This window comes from Oncorhynchus masou, chromosome 24 (assembly GCF_036934945.1).
Source record: "Oncorhynchus masou masou isolate Uvic2021 chromosome 24, UVic_Omas_1.1, whole genome shotgun sequence".
NCBI lineage: Eukaryota > Metazoa > Chordata > Actinopteri > Salmoniformes > Salmonidae > Oncorhynchus > Oncorhynchus masou.
Window position 1 is genome coordinate 81,792,516 of NC_088235.1, and position 20,166 is coordinate 81,812,681.

A 20,166-nucleotide genomic window follows, 5' to 3' on the forward strand; every position below is an offset into this window, starting at 1 on the left:
GAAGGAGACTGGGTGAATCAGTCCTTCATGGTCAAATTTCTGCAAAGAAATCACAACTAAAGGACACCAATAAGAAGAAGAGACTTGCTTGGGCCAAGAAACACAAGTAATAGACATTAGACCAGTGGGAATCTGTCCTTTTGTCTGATGAGTTTAGTGGGACTATTTGAAAAACCATTTGATTTTCAACAGGACAATGACCCAACACACTTCCAGGCTGTGTAAGGGCTATTTGACCAAGAGTGTGAAGGAGTGCTGCATCAGATGACCTGGCCTCCACAATCACCCGACCTCAACCCAATTGAGATGGTGCTCAGCATATGTGGGAAATCCTTCGAGACTGTTGGAAAAGCATTCCAGGTGAAGCTGGTTGAGAGACTGCTAAGAGTGTGCAAAGCTGTCATAAAGGCAAAGGGTGGCTTCTTGAAGAATCTAAAATATATTCTGATTTGTTTAACACTTTTTTTGGTTACTACATGATTCCATATGTGTTATTTCATAGTTTTGACGTCCTAACGTTTTTCTTTACTATTTTCTACATTGTAGAATAACGAAAAACCCTGGAATGTGTAGGTGTCTCAAAACTTTTGACTGGTACTGTAGGTTTGTTTTGCTCTCATCAGAACTCTGCTAGGCGAAGTGAACGTCTGTGCTCTCATACTACCTTAAAATACATTTTCTTGATGAATGAGAAAAAAGCAGCAATATTACGGTTTGTCCCTCTTGAGATGCTGTATCAACATAGCCAGACACTTCCTCAAATTAGTCAGAATTCAAAAATTATCATTAAAGTAGTGTGTGTGTGCGCGTTCCATCTCACCTCATTGTCAGACTCCACCAAGACCTGGTCATACTCGCTGAGGGCCACCAGGAACATGATGGACGTGACGTTCTCAAAGCAGTGGATCCACTTCCTCCTCTCTGACCTCTGACCCCCTACATCCACCATCCTGATTGGACAGGAGGATGGAGAGATGAAGGGCAGAGAATTATACAAAATTAGGCTAAATTCAGGCTTTGATGCCATGTAAAAAAAGAAATTGGTGGTAACTACGGCATCGAACTAAATCAATTGGTCAAAGTAAAGGAGACTAGATTAGTCCTGTTATCTTTTAGGATTCATAATGCCCAACATCTAGCAATGAGGATGGCTAACTGTCATACAAAGCAAACATATAATGGATATCAGGGAATTAAAAGGATTGTTGCATTTTAGGTACAGTTGAGAACAGCACTTATAATGCAAAAAAACAACCGTGCAAAGAAGCATTCAAACACACGGCTATTTGGAAAACATGACCATGTGAACCTCATGTTCCTTTCTGGTCAGAGGCCTCATTTATAACGGTTGCATACATTTCACACAAAATGTTCAAAAATATTGATTTCTATAAACTTGGCGCACGCCATACACACACATTTCCTGTTAGAAAATCCGACCTGTCGAAAAAATGTTTGCGCGTGAACAAGCATTGAAACCATGCTTAGAAAACACCTCCATTCACCATTTATGGTGAAAATAATGCCCTTGATTTGCTGTATAATCTGAAACTATTGGCATTAGGCCATTGCATGCAAAAGACAATATGTTGTTTAATATTTTGTTTATCAATGTCCTTCCTTTGTATAAACTCAGATTAAATAGGCAATGATGTCGTACTCATATCACACAGCAATACTGTAGCCTATCCATAGTGTCAAATATTTTACATAAGCCTATTTACTGGCTTGGCAGAATGTAATTTGCTGTTTCTAGAACTGTCTCCATTTCTTAATGAGAAAACAATGGCAAATTGTCGTGGACTTGTCAGTAGAACGTTTGAATTCAAACATGTTTTGCATTTGCAACCTTAATATATGATGGACTGCCCGCGAATTCTGAAAAATTGTAGGGCAGGCTACAAAAAATACAAAAAAAACTTACAGTAGTCTGATGTATTTCACGTGTTTTTGTTCCACTTTACATATTTTTTTATAATAGGCCTACTACTGCTATTCATTACTGCATTTCTGGGAAAGAGCCAGCAAGAAATGCATTTCAATGTACTTGGGCACATGACAAACTTGAAACATAGGCCTACTTCAATGTAAAATAATAGCCGTTAAATTCGACTGTATACCGACCGGTATTATAAACCGCACTGTCTATGATATTGTAAAACTTGAAGTACATATTGTCAGCCTATCTATTTACTAGATACTAGGTCCAATTAAATGAGATGCACATGGTCATTTGTTTTATGGCTCCTTCAGGAACATAAACCCATCACTACCAGAGCTCCTTCAGGAACATAAACCCATCACTACCAGAGCTCTTTCAGGAACATAAACCCATCACTACCAGAGCTCCTTCAGGAACATAAACCCATTAACAGAGCTCAGGAACATAAACCCATCACTACCAGAGCTCCTTCAGGAACATAAACCCATCACTACCAGAGCTCCTTCAGGAACATAAACCCATCACTACCAGAGCTCCTTCAGGAACATAAACCCATCACTACCAGAGCTCCTTCAGGAACATAAACCCATCACTACCAGAGCTCCTTCAGGAACATAAACCCATCACTACCAGAAAAGGTGAGAAATCTATTCTGCAATGGTTATGAATTGATTTAATTTAAAAAAAGATTCCTGTCTAATTATTTTTGACACAAAAGACATCTGAAACAAGAATGGCTGCATTCTTGTTCATCTGTTTTTATGAATAAGCTTCTCGCCATATCCCCAATTTGCACAAAATACTTACTTGCCAGCTTGCAATACAATATTTCAACCACTGGCAGATGTGCGTACGCATGGTCTAAAGTTTGCAGGGAGGTGAGCACATTCATGTCAAATACATTTTTTATAAATGCCAACTTTTGCATGAAAACTGGCGCGTGCACATTTAGGGGTATATTTTATATGGCTGCAAGGTTTATAAATGAGGCCCCAGGATTGTCAGTTGGGCAGTTATATGTTAAAATGTGAGAATTAAATATACTGTACATATAACATGCATTATCCTGTCAATAAATTGACTCAATAACAATTCAGTTTGATAACTTCTTATGCACTGATGTAACATGCAGTACAGTAAGTCAAAGGTGCAAGGAGGGGTAAAAAGGCCCAAGTTGAACCAAAAAGGAAAGAAGATAAAAATTTGCACTGTGCAGAGCCATATCCCTCTTCCAGCCCATTCCCAGCTAAGTGGAAGCAGATGTGCCATTGAGGCCAGATCGGCAAGGAATTCGCCCGCTTGGAAGCAGCACCTAGTCAGCCAGTGACTGTTAAGATTCAGAGCACAAGCCTAGCAACAGTGTGGAGATGTAGGCCAGCGGCGAGGAGAGGGGAGATGGAGAGGATACAGATGTGGAAGGAAATAATATAGAGAGACGGAAAAAGTGGAAAAGCAGAGGGCACCTCGATGATGGCTGCCATGATCCCTCGTCACAGATCAAGCAGGAGGACAGAGTGAAGGCAAGGATTTGGGAATTCCGCTAGTTGTTTTCCAAACATTATTTTCATGGATGTGATTGAATTTTGCATCCATAAATAATCTGACCCATCAATTCAGAAATCCTCCTGTTTTCCAGCAATGATTTTGTTGATGGGAGAGATATATTAGCCTATATCCATGTTATTAGAGGAGGATCAGGGCTTTGTTTCTTTCCTAGCGAGCAGCAGCTACCTCCGTCTGTCCCTGGCTGGCGCTGCTGCAAAGTGAGAAGAGGGGCGTTGATAAATGGGGGCCTCTAGGAGCGCCTGTCTAAAATTAAGCTCCTTCACATCAGCTGACCTCCTTTCCTGTAGTAGGGATGAGTGACCTACTTAGCAGGATAAGCTCTCCTATGGAGGATGAGCCCAGAGAAATAATGACATTCTCAACCACTTCAACAGGCAATTAAGAGAGGGAAGGGCTGCAGCCAAACGCAAAAGACATGCATGTTTGTCCTCATGAACGCCTGCCTTGTGCAGCTGCTGCAAGTAGTGTGTGACACACCCTCGCAAGGGTTGGGGTAGAGAGGGGCTCCTTACATCACAAGTCTCTACCAATCTGACTAGCTAAATATTCTCAATGACATTTAATTGCGGATTCTCTGGGTTCTCTCTCCAATCCTGAATATCTCTGTAATATTTTATTATATATGCTGCATGTCCTTAAATACTGCTGTAGTGATTCCCAGCCTATTCATCCATCCAGGAGCAGCAGTAGGATGGATAGTTGGAGAGATCATCTCGAGTCCAACCTCATTCTGAGCCTAGGAGTTATTTCTAGCGCTACCGCGCGTAGTAGGGGCTGACATGCTTGCTTCCTATTGATTTGCACACTTTTGTAAATCGCTCCTGTTCACCGGATCCATCTCTCAATCTCCTCAACGTCATCCTCTTTGAGGAGGAGGGAGCCAATCTACACCATGGTGCCCAGTGATCAGTCTCTTCCCCTGGCCACATCCAGGAAGACTCCCACCTCCCCTCTGCTTTGCTGTCCTGGCCCAGACTACAGTAATAGGCAGTATGGCTGGTTGTCATACTGATAGCAGATTAGTGGAGTAAACGGTTTCTCAACATCCCTGTTATGACTAATGCTTCAGACTAGCTGACATTTAGCTCATCATTCTACTTCATCCAGTATTGTACCATTCAAAGCAAGGGGCTGAGGTGTCATTCAGTGTACATCTTGAGGATCACATAGCAACAGTTGAGAAGACTTGATGGGGCCGAGACTATGATGGGAGGGTAAAAACTGGAGATCAAAGCAACATTGAGGAATGAAATGAAGCAGCAGGCGATATTTGTTTATGTTGATCTTGTGAGGGAGAGGATGATCTCCAGTCATACAATCAATAGCACAGAGTGGTCAATGTTCTCAGACGTGATCACACAACGCAGTCAACATGAATATTGAAACAATTGGTTATTTCATAGGGAAAACAAAACACTGAGGTAGGTAGGGGAGTTAGTAAAAGTGTGAATGTCTTTCTACCTGAAAATGATGCTTTGCAAGTCGAAAGGGTATTCAATGATCCCTGTGGTGGGGATGCGAACCCTAAGCACATCTTGTTGGGTTGGTAGATAGTTTGGTTCGGCAATACGATCCAGATCGCTTAGATAGCTAGAGACGGGGAGAAAGAGAAAGGCAGGATCGACAAAAAAGAGAGGGAGTGAAGCATGACGGGAGAACCCATTCCTGAGAGCCCTGGGGGTTGACACTTCACCTGCCACCTCTTGCACCCACCATCTCTCAGAATGTTAGTACAGTCCCTGATGGCATCGCTCAGAGATTTTACCATAACTTTTCCCTTTGCAACTTAATTCTATTGGGTTCAAATTGAGGCAGTCCGGAAGTCCAATTAGACCTGGACTAAAGACCATCCCATCTTTCTCTATTTTTGGTTGTAGTTAATAGTTGTGATTTGTCCTCTGTTCTCAGACAGCCTCAGAGCTGCTGATCGTGAGTTAGGAGTCTCAGAGCGTGCTACCAGGACCCAGGGCTGTGCGGCCAGCAGCAGTGGCAGGCGGTGGAGACAGTACAGTGGCGAAGTAGAGGCAGCACTTCACACCAGTACCTGAAGATTACATTCTCCAGGTCAAAAGGGTACTCAATGATGCCAGTAGTGGGCACTCGAACCCGCAGCACATCCTGCTGAGTGGGAACGTAACCCGCGGTCACTATTCGCTCTAAATCTGTAAGGTAACTGTGGAATGAAGGGGGACACATCACACGAGTGTGCCTGATGCTACACAAATCACCTACATCACAAACTACACACAGCAAATTTGGACTTTTTCCACATTTTGTTACATTACAGCCTTATTCTACAATTTATGAAATAACACATTTTCCTCAATATACACACAATTCCCCATAATGAAAAAGCGAAAAAAAAGGTTTAGAAATGTTGGCAAATGTATTAAAAATAAAAAACAGAAATACCTTCACATAAGTATTCAGACCCTTTGTTATGAGACTCGAAACTGAGATCATGTGCATCCTGTTTCCAGTGATCATTCTTGAGATGTTTCTACAACTTGGAGTCCACCTGAGGTAAATTCAATTGTTTGGACATGATTTGGAAAGGCACACACACACACACCTGTCTTTATAAAGGTCCCACAGTTGACAGTGCATGTCAGAGCAAAAACTAAGCCATAAGGTCGAAGGAATTGTCCCGTAGAGCTCTGAGACAGGATTGTGTCGAGGAACAGGTCTGGGGAAGGGTACCAAAAATGTCTGCAGCATTAAAGGTCCACAAGAACAGTGGCCTCCATCATTCTGAAATGGAAGTAGTTAGAAACCACCAAGACTCTTCCTCGTCTGGCCGCCTGGCCAAACTGAGCAATCGGGGGAGAAGGGCTTCGGTCAGGGAGGTGACCAATAACCCGATGGTCACTCTGACAGAGCTCCAGAGTTCCTATGTGGAGATGGAAGCGCCTTCCAGAAGGACAATCATCTCTGCAGCACTCCACTAAATCAGGCCTTTATGGTAGAGTGGCCAGAGGGAAGCGACTCCTCAGTAAAAGGCACGACAGCCCACTTGGAGTTTGCAAAAAGGCACCTAAAGGCTCTCAGACCATGAGAAATCAAAATTCTCTGATCTGATGAAACCAAGATTGAACCCTAAGCGCCACGTCTGGAGGAAACCTGTCACCATCCCTACGGTGTAGCATGGTGATGGCAGCATCATGTTGTGGGGATGTTTTTCAGCAGCAGGGACTGGGAGAGACTTGTCTGGATTGAGGGAAAGTAGAGAGATTCTTGATGAAAACTTACTCCAGAGCACTCAGGACCTCAGACTAGGGAGAAGGTTAATCTTCCAACAAGTCAATGACCCTAAGCACACAGCCAAGACAACACAGGAGTGGCTTGGGGACAAGTCCCTCAATGTCCTTGAGTTGCCCAGCCAGAGCCCGGACTTGAACCCGATCTAACATCTCTGGAGAGACCTGAAAAGAGCTGTGCAGTAACACTCCCCATCCCAGAAGAATGGGAGTAACTCCCCAAATACAGATGTGCAAAGCTTGTAGCATCATAACCAAGAAGACTCAAGGCTGTAATCGCTGCCCAAGGTGCTTCAATAAAGTACTGAGTAAAGGGTCTGAATACTTATGTAAATGTAATAATGTAATGTTTCATTTTTTTAATTTTATGTATACTTGCAAAAACCCGTCTTTGCATTATCATTATGGGGGCATTGTGTATAGATTGAAGAGGAAATCATTTTTAAAATCCATTTTAGATTTAAGGCTGTAACGTAACAAAATGCGGAAAAAGTCAAGGGGTCTGAATACTTTCCGTATGCACTGTACATATACATTTCTAAACAAACCGTGTTAGTAGCTATAATAGCTCACACAAGCCTAGGTGCCAGACCGTTTTTCCATTAAACAAGGCTACATGGCTGCCTTGGCCTATCATTAAGCTGGCTAGAGCAGAGACAGACTGGCACTCAGGTTCATAGTTCACAGTGTGATGAAGCTGAATAAGGACAAGACCTGATTACACTATCAAGTAACCTGGCAGGTAATGTACTCCTCCATGAACTAACAATAGGCAGTTTTGGTTTGTAAGAATTATCACTACCGTAGTTTGGGGAGAAAATGTTAAACGGAGGATGACTAGTAGTTAGAAACATGACAGTTAAATCACACGTCTTTCAGGTCAAGTAACATAACATCCTAAAATGGTACTTGTAAAAAAACATTTGGGTTCATTTTTACAGTCCTGACTCCTGATAACATTTTCAGAGTCATACAAATATAGAGTAGTCTAATCACTACATTGACTCAGTCATTTTACTTACTTTGCCTTTTAGGACTGAATAAATCCTGACCTACATCTACATAACAAACATGGCATGCGGGCCTCCATAGGTTAGTTCAAATAGAACTAAGGTGGAGCAGGATGAGAAATGTAGCCGTCTGTTCTCTCTTTCCATCTCATTGTTTTTCTTTCTTGTTTCTTTTGTCTCCCACACTTTCAATTCATCTAACCACCACAGTGGATTGCGGAAGTATTCACCCCCCTTGGCATTTTTTCCTATTTTGTTGCCTTACAACCTGAAATTAAAATGTATTTTTGGGGGGTTTGTATCATTTGGCTTACACAACATGCCTACCACTTTGAAGATGCAAAATATTTTTTCTTGAGAAATAAGCAAGAAATGAGACAAAAACACAGAAAACCTGAGCGTGCATAATTATTCACCCCCTAAAGTCAATACATTGTAGAGCCACCTTGTGCAGCAACTCCAGCTGCAAGTCTCTTGGGGTATGTCTCTATAAGCTTGGCACATCTAGCCACTGGGATTTTTGCTCAGTCTTCAAGGCAAAACTGCTCCAGATCCTTCAAGTTGGATGGGTTCCGCTGGTGTACAGTAATCTTTAAATCATACCACAGATTCTCAATTGGATTGAAGTCTGGGCTTTAACTAGGCCATTCCAAGAGATTTAAATGATTCCCCTTAAACCACTCAAGTGTTGCTTTAGCAGTATGCTTAGAGTCATTGTCCTGCTGGAAGGCAAACCTCCGTCCCAGTTTCAAATCTCTGGAAGACAAACAGGTTTCCCTCAAGAATTTCCATGTATTTAACGCCATCCATCATTCCTTCAATTCTAGCCAGTTTCCCATTCCCTGCTGATGAAAAACTTCCCCACAGCATGCTGGTGTCACCACCATGCTTCACTGTGGGGATATGGTCTCGGGGTGATGAGGTTTTGGGTTTTCCTTGATGGGCAAAAAGCTAAATTTTTGTTTCATCTGACCAGAGTACCTTCTTCCATATGTTGTTTGGGGAGTCTCCCACATACCTTTGCAGCTCCTTCAGGGTTATCTTTGGTCTCTTTGTTGCCTCTGATTAATGCCCTCCTTGCCTGGTCCGCGGGTTTTGGTGGGCAGCCCTCACTTGGCAGGTTTCTTGTGTTGCCATATTCTTTCCATTTTTTAATATTGTGGGATGTTCAAAGTTTGTTATTTTTTTATAGCCCAACCCTGATCTGTACTTCTCCACAACTTTCTCCCTGACCTGTTTTGGAGAGCTCCTTGGTCTTCATGGGTGCCGCTTGCTTGGTGGTGCCCCTTGCTTAGTGGTGTTGCAGACTATGGGGCCATTCGGAACTGGTGTATATATACTGAGATCATGTGACACTTAAATAAAGTCCACCTGTGTACAATCTAACTAATTATGTGACTTCTGAAGGTAATTGGTTGCACCAGATCTTATTTAGGGGCTTCATAGCAAAGGGAGGGGGGGGTAAATACTTTTGCAAGGCACTGTATTTATCAAACAGAGATGATATTCACTACTGTGATAACTCATCAACCTAAAAATAAATATAAAAAAATTAAATCTCTCTCGTTCTAACTCTTTTCAAACCACTGTAGCAGCTGTGTGTGTATGCCAGGAGTAGACTTACTATTTGGTGGAGTCCGAGAGCTGATATTCACGTCTACGGTCATAGGCCTCCTGGATACCAGGGTCTGTCCACAGCATCTTTATTGCACTGGTGTAGGGCTGTTCAAAAGAACACACCTTCTCCACGTCCACCTCACGCACCAGCAGCGCGTTGGACTGAGGGAGGAACAGGGGAAAGATGACAACAGGTCAGAAACACAGAAGGAATGGTGGATGGCGAAAAGAGTCACCCACATTTACTGTAACAGTATTCCACAATAATTTAGTAATCTCTTTATTCAGATTGAAAGTATACCGTACAAGTTGGGACACATAATTTCCTATTATTTGCTTCAACAGTGATGTTAAGGGAAGATAACCTTATGTTATACAGACAGAATGTTCTCGATATGACTTAGGGCTAAAGACAGACTAGTCTTTCAGTCGAAGCATCCAGGCTTCTCCTAAGCAGTGACTTACCATCCTTACCAGGACAGAACATTTTGGAGTACAAGTTCATTATGTTTTATGGCATGGTTTACAGCACTTATATGGTCTATTTGAATTTGGTTTGCATTTGATAATGCAGACATATAAGATGTGGCTGGACAATTCAATGCTGAGATTGCCAGCCAATAACATTTGCCAGTTAGCTGTCCTATGAGTGGATGGGAATTCAGACAATGCCAGAAGTTAGTAGTCTGTAGCTAACTTTGGTGGAGTATTCATGGCCTACGCCACTTACCTGCATTTGCGAGGCATGCAAGACAAATACATTGCAAGATACAGATTACCAAGACATGGCTCTTTCTGCATGCCCCCTTTTTCTCAGTCACACTGACTCACATGCTCTCTCGCTTTGCTAATGATGCGAGTGTGTGTTCAGTCTTTGGTCTGTGTGTAGAATATCCTAGCCCCTGTTTTACGGAAGTTGCGAGACATTACAAGCCAAGAAATTGTGCGATACAGCTTTTGATTGTCAATTGATAGGCCAAGTGCACAGTTCTGCATGCTGGCCGACCTGCCTATACAATGCCCCTCCCCTCCGTCCCTTGCTAGCTCGCTATGATTGTGTTCTCGAAAGTACAGCAACTTATCCCTGGTGTCGTCTTTGGCATCATTAAAAGACAGTTATTTTATCTGCACGAACCCAGCATTAACTATAAATCATCCATACACCTTATTGGTTTAATTTATTGTTTACTAACTAACCAATCACAGAAATGCATAAACAAACGTTAGGGTTACAAGGAAATGATAGGGGAGGTTCCCTAGTGGGCTAAGCCGATATGACGGCTTGGTGGATAAAGGGAAGTGGGTGTGGACTGAAAAGGGTGGGAAAGACAAATGGAGTCACTACACAGTTGATTATATTAATTAAAATTTTAAATCACACATGAACGCTCACTCATTCGGGAATAATTGCAATCAATATATATTTACGCCGACTGTGTCGTCATGATCTCTGTTAGAATCGTCAATCCTTCTGTTGGAGAGTTCATCCGAGTCCCTCTCTCTGCTTCCCTGAAGATCAAAGTATTTTGTGGTTAGAATAGATACTTCAGAGTACCATTCTGAAATGTTCTCATAAAATAGCTGTTTCGGCTGTGGTCAGTCTTCGCATCCCAGGTTGACAAAAATGTCTAGCGGCAGACTAGTAATTATTATCTAAAGACTTGCTCTTATTCTGTAGGGATCGATAGTCTCAAAGTTCAACCATTTCCAGCCATGTAGCCAATGATCCACGTGGTATGGTTAGGAATTCAACAACCATTTCAACCTTAGCTTAGACTGAGGTTGTGGTCTAAACTCAACCTTAGCCCCCCTCAGTGTCCATTGAGGTACGCATGGTCTGAAGAGGATTTCCTCAGGAAGGGGTATTATATGTAACGATAGTAAATGACGCCAGATCATGTCTGTGCTCACGGGGGAGGGCCAATGACTTAGTTAAACTTCAAAGGGAATACAATTCTCTTTCATTAAAAAGGTTTAACATCACCTTACATCATTTCACAAATAGTTTCATCTTTACTCATTCATTTTATACAATAATTCGATGCAAACCCCATAATTGAGAAATTTACATATTCAGAGATATAGTTATGCCGGTTTCCTGTCCTCTGAGGTCACCAAATGAAACACACTCGTCATACCCGTCCCTTAAGTGTCTACTGACCATTCCCACATGTGGACATGTTGATTCAAATCCCCATTTTGTGGATTTATGAGTTCGCCATGTGAAATCCTTTGTTCTCTCTATGTGTCTCTTTCTGCATGGCCAGGGGGAGAGTCTCCTCCAGGAATTTATGACCTGCGATAATAGAACCTGTGAGTGAGTGAGTGAGTGAGTGAGTGAGTGAGTGAGTGAGTGAGTGAGTGAGTGCCATGATCTATATCCAGAAAGGGCCATGTCATGACACTGGAAAATTCGCTGGTTTGTATACCATAGTCGGCAAGGTGTGAAAATTTGTCAATGTGCCTTTGAGCAACGCACTTAACCCTGATTGGCATCACCAGCGGCCTGCATGTGTTTTGCTTGCTCATTGTGTGTTTCTTTCTCTGACTTCCAGAAAGAGAAGTTAACCGGTCGGAGCACAATTAGATTAGGGATTGTAAAACCCCACTAGTCTTTTACCCAGTGGGAACTATGGCTATTCCCATGCTGCTAGTTCTGATTAGATATGAACAAAAATAGGCAAATGATTAGATGTACATTTACAGTGCTTTCAGAAAGTATTCATACCCCTTGACTTAAACCATAGTGTTACAGCCTGAATTCAAAATGGATTAACTTAATTTCTTACTCTTCTAAACACAATTCCCCATAATGACAAAGTGGAAACATGTTTTTCGACATTTTTGGTATTGAAAATGAAATACTGAAATATCTAATTTACAAAAGTATTCACATCCCTGAGTAAACACTTTGGCAGCGATTACAGCTGTGCGTCTTTCTGGGTAAGTTAAAGTCTTCCACACCTGGATTCTGCAATACTCGCACACTATTATTTTCAAAATTCTTCGAGCTTTGTCCAATTACTTGTTGTTCACTGCTAGATCATTTACAGGTCTTTCCATAGATTTAAGTTAACACTTTAACAAGGCCAATCTGGACCATTCACTGTCTTCTTGGTAAGTAACTCCAGTGTAGATTTGGCCTTGTGTTTTAGGTTATTGTCCTGCTGAAAGGTGAATTCATCTCACAGTGTCTGGTGGAAAGCAGGCGGAACCAGGTTTTCATCTAGAATTTTGCCTGTGCTTAGCTCCATCCCTTTTTATTTTTAATCCTGAAAAACTCCCCAGTCCTTAACGATTACAAGCATACCCATTAAATGATGCAGTCACCACTATGCTTGAAAATATGGAGTGGTACTCAGTAATGTATTGGATTTGCCCCAAACATAACACTTGGTATTCAGGAACAAAAAGTGAATTGATTTGCAACATTTTTGCAGTATTACTTTAGTGCCTTGTCGCAAACACAATGCATATTTTGGAATATTTGTATCCTTCTTTTAAATGCAGTATTATGGAGTAACTACAATGTTGTTGATCCATCCCCAGTTTTCTCCCATCACAGCCATTCAACTCTGTAACTGTTTTAAAGTCACCATTGGCCTCATGGTGAAACCCCTGAGCAGTTCCTTTCTCTCCAGCAACTGAATTAGGGAGGACACATGTATCTTTGCAGTGACTGGGTGTATTGATACATTATCCAAATTGTGATTAATAACTTTGCCATGCTAAAAAGGGATATTCAATGGCTTATTTGTTTATATGTCTACCCATCTACCAATAGGTCCCTTCTTTAGGATGCATTGGAAAACCTCCCTGGTCTTTTGTGGTTGAATCTCTGTTTGAAATTCACTGCTCGACTGAGGGACCTTACAGATAATTGTACAGTGCCTTGCGAAAGTATTCGGCCCCCTTGAACTTTGCGACCTTTTGCCACATTTCAGGCTTCAAACATAAAGATATAAAACTGTATTTTTTTGTGAAGAATCAACAACAAGTGGGACACAATCATGAAGTGGAACGACATTTATTGGATATTTCAAACGTTTTTAACATTTACATTTACATTACATTTAAGTCATTTAGCAGACGCTCTTATCCAGAGCGACTTACAAATTGGTGAATTCACCTTCTGACATCCATTTCAAACTTTTTTAACAAATCAAAAACTGAAAAATTGGGCAAAATTATTCAGCCCCCTTAAGTTAATACTTTGTAGCGCCATCTTTTGCTGCGATTACATCTGTAAGTCGCTTGGGGTATGTCTCTATCAGTTTTGCACATCGAGAGACTGAAATTTTTTCCCATTCCTCCTTGCAAAACAGCTCGAGCTCAGTGAGGTTGGATGGAGAGCATGTGAACAGCAGTTTTCAGTTCTTTCCACAGATTCTCGATTGGATTCAGGTCTGGACTTTGACTTGGCCATTCTAACACATGGATATGTTTATTTTTGAACCATTCCATTGTAGATTTTGCTTTATGTTTTGGATCATTGTCTTGTTGGAAGACAAATCTCCGTCCCAGTCTCAGGTCTCTTGCAGACTCCATCAGGTTTTCTTCCAGAATGGTCCTGTATTTGGCTCCATCCATCTTCCCATCAATTTTAACCACCTTCCCTGTCACTGCTGAAGAAAAGTAGGCCCAAACCATGATGCTGCCACCACCATGTTTGACAGTGGGTATGGTGTGTTCAGGGTGATGAGCTGTGTTGCTTTTACGCCAAACATAACGTTTTGCATTGTTGCCAAAAAGTTCAATTTTGGTTTCATCTGACCAGAGCACCTTCTTCCACATGTTTGGTATGTCTCCCAGGTGGCTTGTGGCAAACTTTAAACAACACTTTTTATGGATATCTTTAAGAAATGGCTTTCTTCTTGCCACTCTTCCATAAAGGCCAGATTTGTGCAATATACGACTGATTGTTGTCCTATGGACAGAGTCTCCCACCTCAGCTGTAGATCTCTGCAGTTCATCCAGAGTGATCATGGGCCTCTTGGCTGCATCTCTGATCAGTCTTCTCCTTGTATGAGCTGAAGGTTTAGAGGGACGGCCAGGTCTTGGTAGATTTGCAGTGGTCTGATACTCCTTCCATTTCAATATTATCGCTTGCACAGTGCTCCTTGGGATGTTTAAAGCTTGGGAAATGTTTTTGTATCCAAATCCGTCTTTAAACTTCTTCACAACAGTATCTCGGACCTGCCTGGTGTGTTCCTTGTTCTTCATGATGCTCTCTGCGCTTTTAACGGACCTCTGAGACTATCACAGTGCAGGTGCATTTATACGGAGACTTGATTACACACAGGTGGATTGTATTTATCATCATTAGTCATTTAGGTCAACATTGGATCATTCAGAGATCCTCACTGAACCTCTGGGGAGAGTTTGCTGCACTGAAAGTAAAGGGGCTGAATAATTTTGCACGCCCAATTTTTCAGTTTTTGGATTTGTTAAAAAAGTTTGAAATATCCAATAAATGTTGTTCCACTTCATGATTGTGTCCCACTTGTTGTTGATTCTTCACAAAAAAATACAGTTTTATATCTTTATGTTTGAAGCCTGAAATGTGGCAAAAGGTCGCAAAGTTCAAGGGGGCCGAATACTTTCGCAAGGCACTGTATGTGTGGGGGTACAGAGCTAAAGTATACATTCAAAATCATGTTAAACACTATTATTGTACAGAGTGAGTCCACGCTACTGATTATGTGACTAGTTAAGCACATTTTTAGGCTTGCCGTAACAAATGGGTTGAATACTTGACTCTAGAAATGTCAGCTTTTCATTTTTATATTAATTTGTAAACATTTCTAAAAACATAACTCCACTTTGACATGATAAGGTATTGTGTTGGCCAGTGACAAGAAATCTCAATTAAATTATTTTAAATTCAAGCTGTAACACAACAAAATGTGAAAAAAGTCTAGGGGAGTGAAGGCACTGTATATACAATCAGTCTCCTCAAATTTAAAAAATACTGAATCTTAGGAGTCGATTCCTGAAGCTTATTGAATGAAGCGCTCCAAATAAAACATACTTTTTGGGGATATAAAGGACTTTATTGAACAAAAAGGACCATTTGTTATGTAACTGATCTTCAAAGTTAAGGGATTTATTTTATCACTATTTCTGACTTTCGTGATGCATCTGCTTGGTTGGAAAATGTTTTTAATGCTTTTGTATGTGGGGCGCTGTCCACAGATAATCGCATGGTATGCTTTCGCCATAAAGCCTTTTTGAAATTGACACAGCGGCTGGATTAACAAGAAGTTACATAAACTTTTAAATTAAGACACTTGTATTTTCATGAATGTTTATTATTATGAATTTAATATTTTTGAATTAAGCACTCTGCAATTTCACCGGATGTTGTCGAGGTGAGTCGCTAGCGGCACGTCTAGCCCAAAGAGGTTTTAACTGACTTGCCTAGTTAAATAACGGTTACACTAAGAGCATAACATTTCCACACCCTAATTGTATATTTGTAGTCTAACCAATACCTAAATGGAGATTCAGTGAAAATAAAAATCTCATTGATTTATCAAGACCAGTCCCCATGCTTGTCGCAACACGAAACGGTGCTAAAATAGTTGTAGGCTATTGCTTCAAATCCTATTGCTTCTAACTTCAATATACTCTTTAAATAAATAAGACCTACACCACTTTTAACAGCACATTACTCAACACTAGTGACTCATGTCGCCTACGGTAGACCTACAGTATATGGAAAATTATGACGTCTCTCCGTCAATAATTACATATAGAGGATTTGAGGATTCGAAATTAAAACCAAAAGCCCACTAATGGGTCTCCCGGTGGCAACCGGCACGGGTATTGAACCTGCATCTGTTTGCACTGCGGGAGCCCCCATCCACAAAGTATCAAAATACAGAGAGGTGTTGGTAAAAGTATATTGTCTTGCTAATAGCCCATAATGGCTTATTACAATACTGTACATTGTGTCCAGGTCAGGATAACCAAAACATTTCTTTAAAGACTATCAGAAAGAATATTGGTACTTATTTATTTTGATCCAAAGCCATGAATGAGTGAGTCAATCATGCCGGGCTATATGAATGTACTGTCAACATGATAATATAACAATGAGGTTATTTTGTTTAAAACAAAGTGAGCGATTGTAATCCGAATAAATGGCCAAAATAATATTTTTAAAGGCCAAAACATTTTTCTGTTTTTAGAGGGAGAGAAACGCTGGGCCAATTGTGTGATGCCCTATGGGACTCAATCACGGTCGGATGTGACACATAAATACTTTGTGGTATTTGTTTTGTCTTTTCTGATGGCTCAAACTGAAATTGCAACTAATCACGGACGGTTGCGATACAGCCAGCCTAACTTAGAAATACATTTGACAATAGAATTCTCCCCCTACCCTCCTAGGCAAGTCTATTGTCCAGCTACCTGCTAATAGCCAAAATGGCTCTGTAGAACGTGACCATGTGTTTGAAAGAGTATTTTCCAGTAAGCAACAATCTGTTTAACTTCATTAGACAAATTTGTTCCAATATTTCAGTGATATTTATTCCCATAGTAATTCGTTATGGATCCCATAACTAAATAAATGTCTGCATTTTGAAATAGTATTTTTATCATTATTTTATTAATGAAAGCCATTATTAGTTACATTGTTAAAGTTTGAACGTGTAGACTGGTACTAAGAACAGCGGGAACATTTCTCTAGTCAGCGCCATTATTAGTGCAATGCCCCTTAAGTGTTGCTCTGTGCTACCCAGTGTGGCGGGGTGGGGGTCCACACCCCATGGGGGGGTGTTTACAGCCCAACACCGTGCAGGACGTTTTTCATTTGCCAGAGAACACCAAGATTGGAAAATTAGCCACAGGCGCCCTGTGCTCTTCACAGATGAACGCAGGTTCACACTGAGCACAAGTGACAGACGTGACAGTCTGGAGACGCCGTGGAGAACGTTCTGCTGCCTGCGTTCTGCTGCCTGCAACATCCTCCAGCATGACCGGTTTGGCGGTGGGTCAGTCATGGTGTGGGGTGGCATTTCTTTGGGGGGCCGCACAGCCCTCCATGTGCTCGCCAGAGGTAGCCTGACTGCCATTAGGTACCGAGATGAGATCCTCAGACCCCTTGTGAGACCATATGCTGGTGCGGTTGGCCCTGGGTTCCTCCTAATGCAAGACAATGCTAGACCTCATGTGGCTGGAGTGTGTCAGCAGTTCCTGCAAGAGGAAGGCATTGATGCTAAGGACTGGCCCACCCGTTCCCCAGACCTGAATCCAATTGAGCACATCTGGGACATCATGTCTCGCTCCATCCACCAACGCCACGTTGCACCACAGACTGTCCAGGAGTTGGCAGATGCTTTAGTCCAGGTCTGGGAGGAGATCCCTCAGGAGACCATCCGCCACCTCATCAGGAGCATGCCCAGGCATTGTAGGGAGGTCATACAGGCACGTGGAGGCCACACACACTACTGAGCCTCATTTTGACTTGTTTTAAGGACATTACATCAAAAATGGATCAGCCTGTAGTGTGGTTTTCCACTTTAATTTTGATTGTGACTCCAAATCCAGACCTCCATGGGTTGATAAATTTGATTTCCATTGATCATTTTTGCGTGATTTTGTTGTCAGCACATTCAACTATGTAAAGAAAAAAGTATTTAATAAGAATATTTCATTCATTCAGATCTAGGATGTGTTATTTTAGTGTTCCCTTTATGTTTTGAGCAGTGTATATTCCATGCTATACATTCTCAGAAGTCTCACGGATCTGCGTCCAAACAAAGCCTCAGTACAGGGGTTGAATATGCAGTGAAATACAGCACATTTGGAAAGTATTCAGACCACTTCCGATTTTTCCAAATGTTGTTACGTTACAACCTTTTCTTAAAATAGATTAAATAAATGTTTTTCCTCATCAACATACACAATACCCCATAATGACAAAGCAAACATTTTTGCAAATGTATTAAAAATAACAGCAAAACATTATTTACATAAGTATTCAGACCCTATGCTATGATACTCAAAATTGAGCTCAGGTGGATCCTGTTTCCATTGATCATCCCTGAGATGTTTCTACAACTTAAGTCCTGTGGTAAATTGAATTGATTGGACATGATTTGGAATGGCACACACCTGTCTATGTAAGGTCCCACAGCTGACAGTGCATGTCAAGGCAAAAACCAAGCCAGGAATTGTCCGTAGAACTCCGAGACAGGATTTTGTTGAGGAACAGATCTGGGGAAAGGTACAAAAACATTTCTGCAGCATTGAAGGTCCCCAAGAACACAGTGGCCTCCATCATTCTTAAATGGAAGAAGTTTGGAACCACCAAGGCTCTTCCTAGAGCTGGCTGCCCGGCCAAACTGAGCAATCGGGGGAGAAGGGCCTTGGTCAGGTAGGTGACCAAAAACCCGGTGGTCATTCTTACAGAGCTCCAGAGTTCCTCTGTGGAGATGAGAGAACCTTCCAGAAGGACAACCATCTCTGCAGCACTCCACCAATCAGGCCTTTATGGTAGAGTAGCCAGATGGAAGCCACTCCTCAGTAAAAGGCACATGACAGCCTGCTTGGAGTTTGCCAAAAGGCATCAAAAGGACCCTGACCATGAGAAACAAGATTCTCTGGTCTGATGAAACCAATATTGAACTCTGGCCTGAATGCCAAGTGTCATGTCTGGAGGAAACATGGCACCATCCCTATGGTGAAGCATGGTGGTGGTAGCCTCATGCTGTGGGGGTGTTTTTCAGCGACAGGGACTGGGAGACTTATCAGGATCGAGGGAAAGATTAACGGAGCAAAGTACAGAAAGATCCTTGATGAAAACCTGCTCCAGAACTCTCAGGACCTCAGACTGGGGTGAAGGTTCACCTTACAACAGGACAACGACCCCAAGCACACAGCCAAGACAATGCAGGAGTGGCTTTGGGACAAGTCTCTGAATGTCCTTGAGTAGTCCAGCCAGAGCCCGGACTTGAACATCTTTGGAGAGACCTGAAAATAGCTGTGCAGCAACACTCCCCATCCAATCTGACAGAGTTTGATAGGATCTGCAGACAAGAATAGGAGAAACTCCCCAAATACAGGTGTGCCATGAAGATGTTAGGCTGTAATTGCTGCCAAAGTTCCTTCAACAAAGTCCTCAGTAAAGGGTCTGAATACTTATGTATACCTTTTTATTTTCTTTATTTGCAAACATTTCTAAAAACCTGTTTTTACTTTAAATATGGGTAATATGTGTAGATTGATGAGGGGAGATTTTTATTTATTTAATCCACTTTAGAATAAGTGATCTGAATACTTTCCGAATTCACTGGAAGTGATCTCTAACGTGGCGTCTAGATATATGTCTACATAAGTCTATAATAATACAAGACAGTTTGACTAACAATGTATTTTTCTAATGAGTGGACCCCAATCCCCATCCCCGCTCCCCCAGCCGGACTCACCTTGTTCTGTTCATACTTGTACTGGATCTTGAGGGTCTCAGAGGCCCGGATCATGGACTGCATGGAGGTGAAGATGTTCTGATAGACCAGTTTGGTGAAGCCTCTTTTGTCCTCGTCGGTGTAGCCCGTCCCGTGGATGATGCGCATCTGTTTGATGAAGGTGCTCTTGCCGCTTTCGCCAGTGCCTGTGGAGAGACAGGACAGAACACAGGTTAAACAGAGGTTCCCAAATGTTTTCAGTTTGAGTGTAGTCCACTATCCAAGTTTGACTGGAGCGTGGAGTGAGATTCCCAAAGGCTGGAGGAAAGGCCTTCTCGCCTACTCCAATTCTGCTCCAG

At 41.9% G+C, this 20,166-nt stretch overlaps 1 protein-coding gene across 3 annotated transcripts in view; it reads right to left on the reverse strand.

The window, feature by feature from the left end:
- LOC135512808 (guanine nucleotide-binding protein subunit alpha-11-like) overlaps window positions 1–20,166 on the reverse strand; it is a 91,927-nt gene that overhangs the window by 20,223 nt on the left and 51,538 nt on the right. For 2 of the 3 annotated variants that reach the window (XM_064935206.1, XM_064935208.1), the window contains exons 2-5: window positions 19,829–20,013; window positions 9,400–9,554; window positions 4,970–5,098; window positions 821–950 (exon numbers count right to left, since the gene is read on the reverse strand). In XM_064935206.1, the coding sequence (XP_064791278.1) occupies window positions 821–950; window positions 4,970–5,098; window positions 9,400–9,554; window positions 19,829–20,013 (599 nt within the window). Of the gene's footprint in view, window positions 1–820; window positions 951–4,969; window positions 5,099–5,552; window positions 5,682–9,399; window positions 9,555–19,828; window positions 20,014–20,166 lie in introns of all 3 variants that reach the window. The other variant, XM_064935207.1, reaches the window with a different exon arrangement.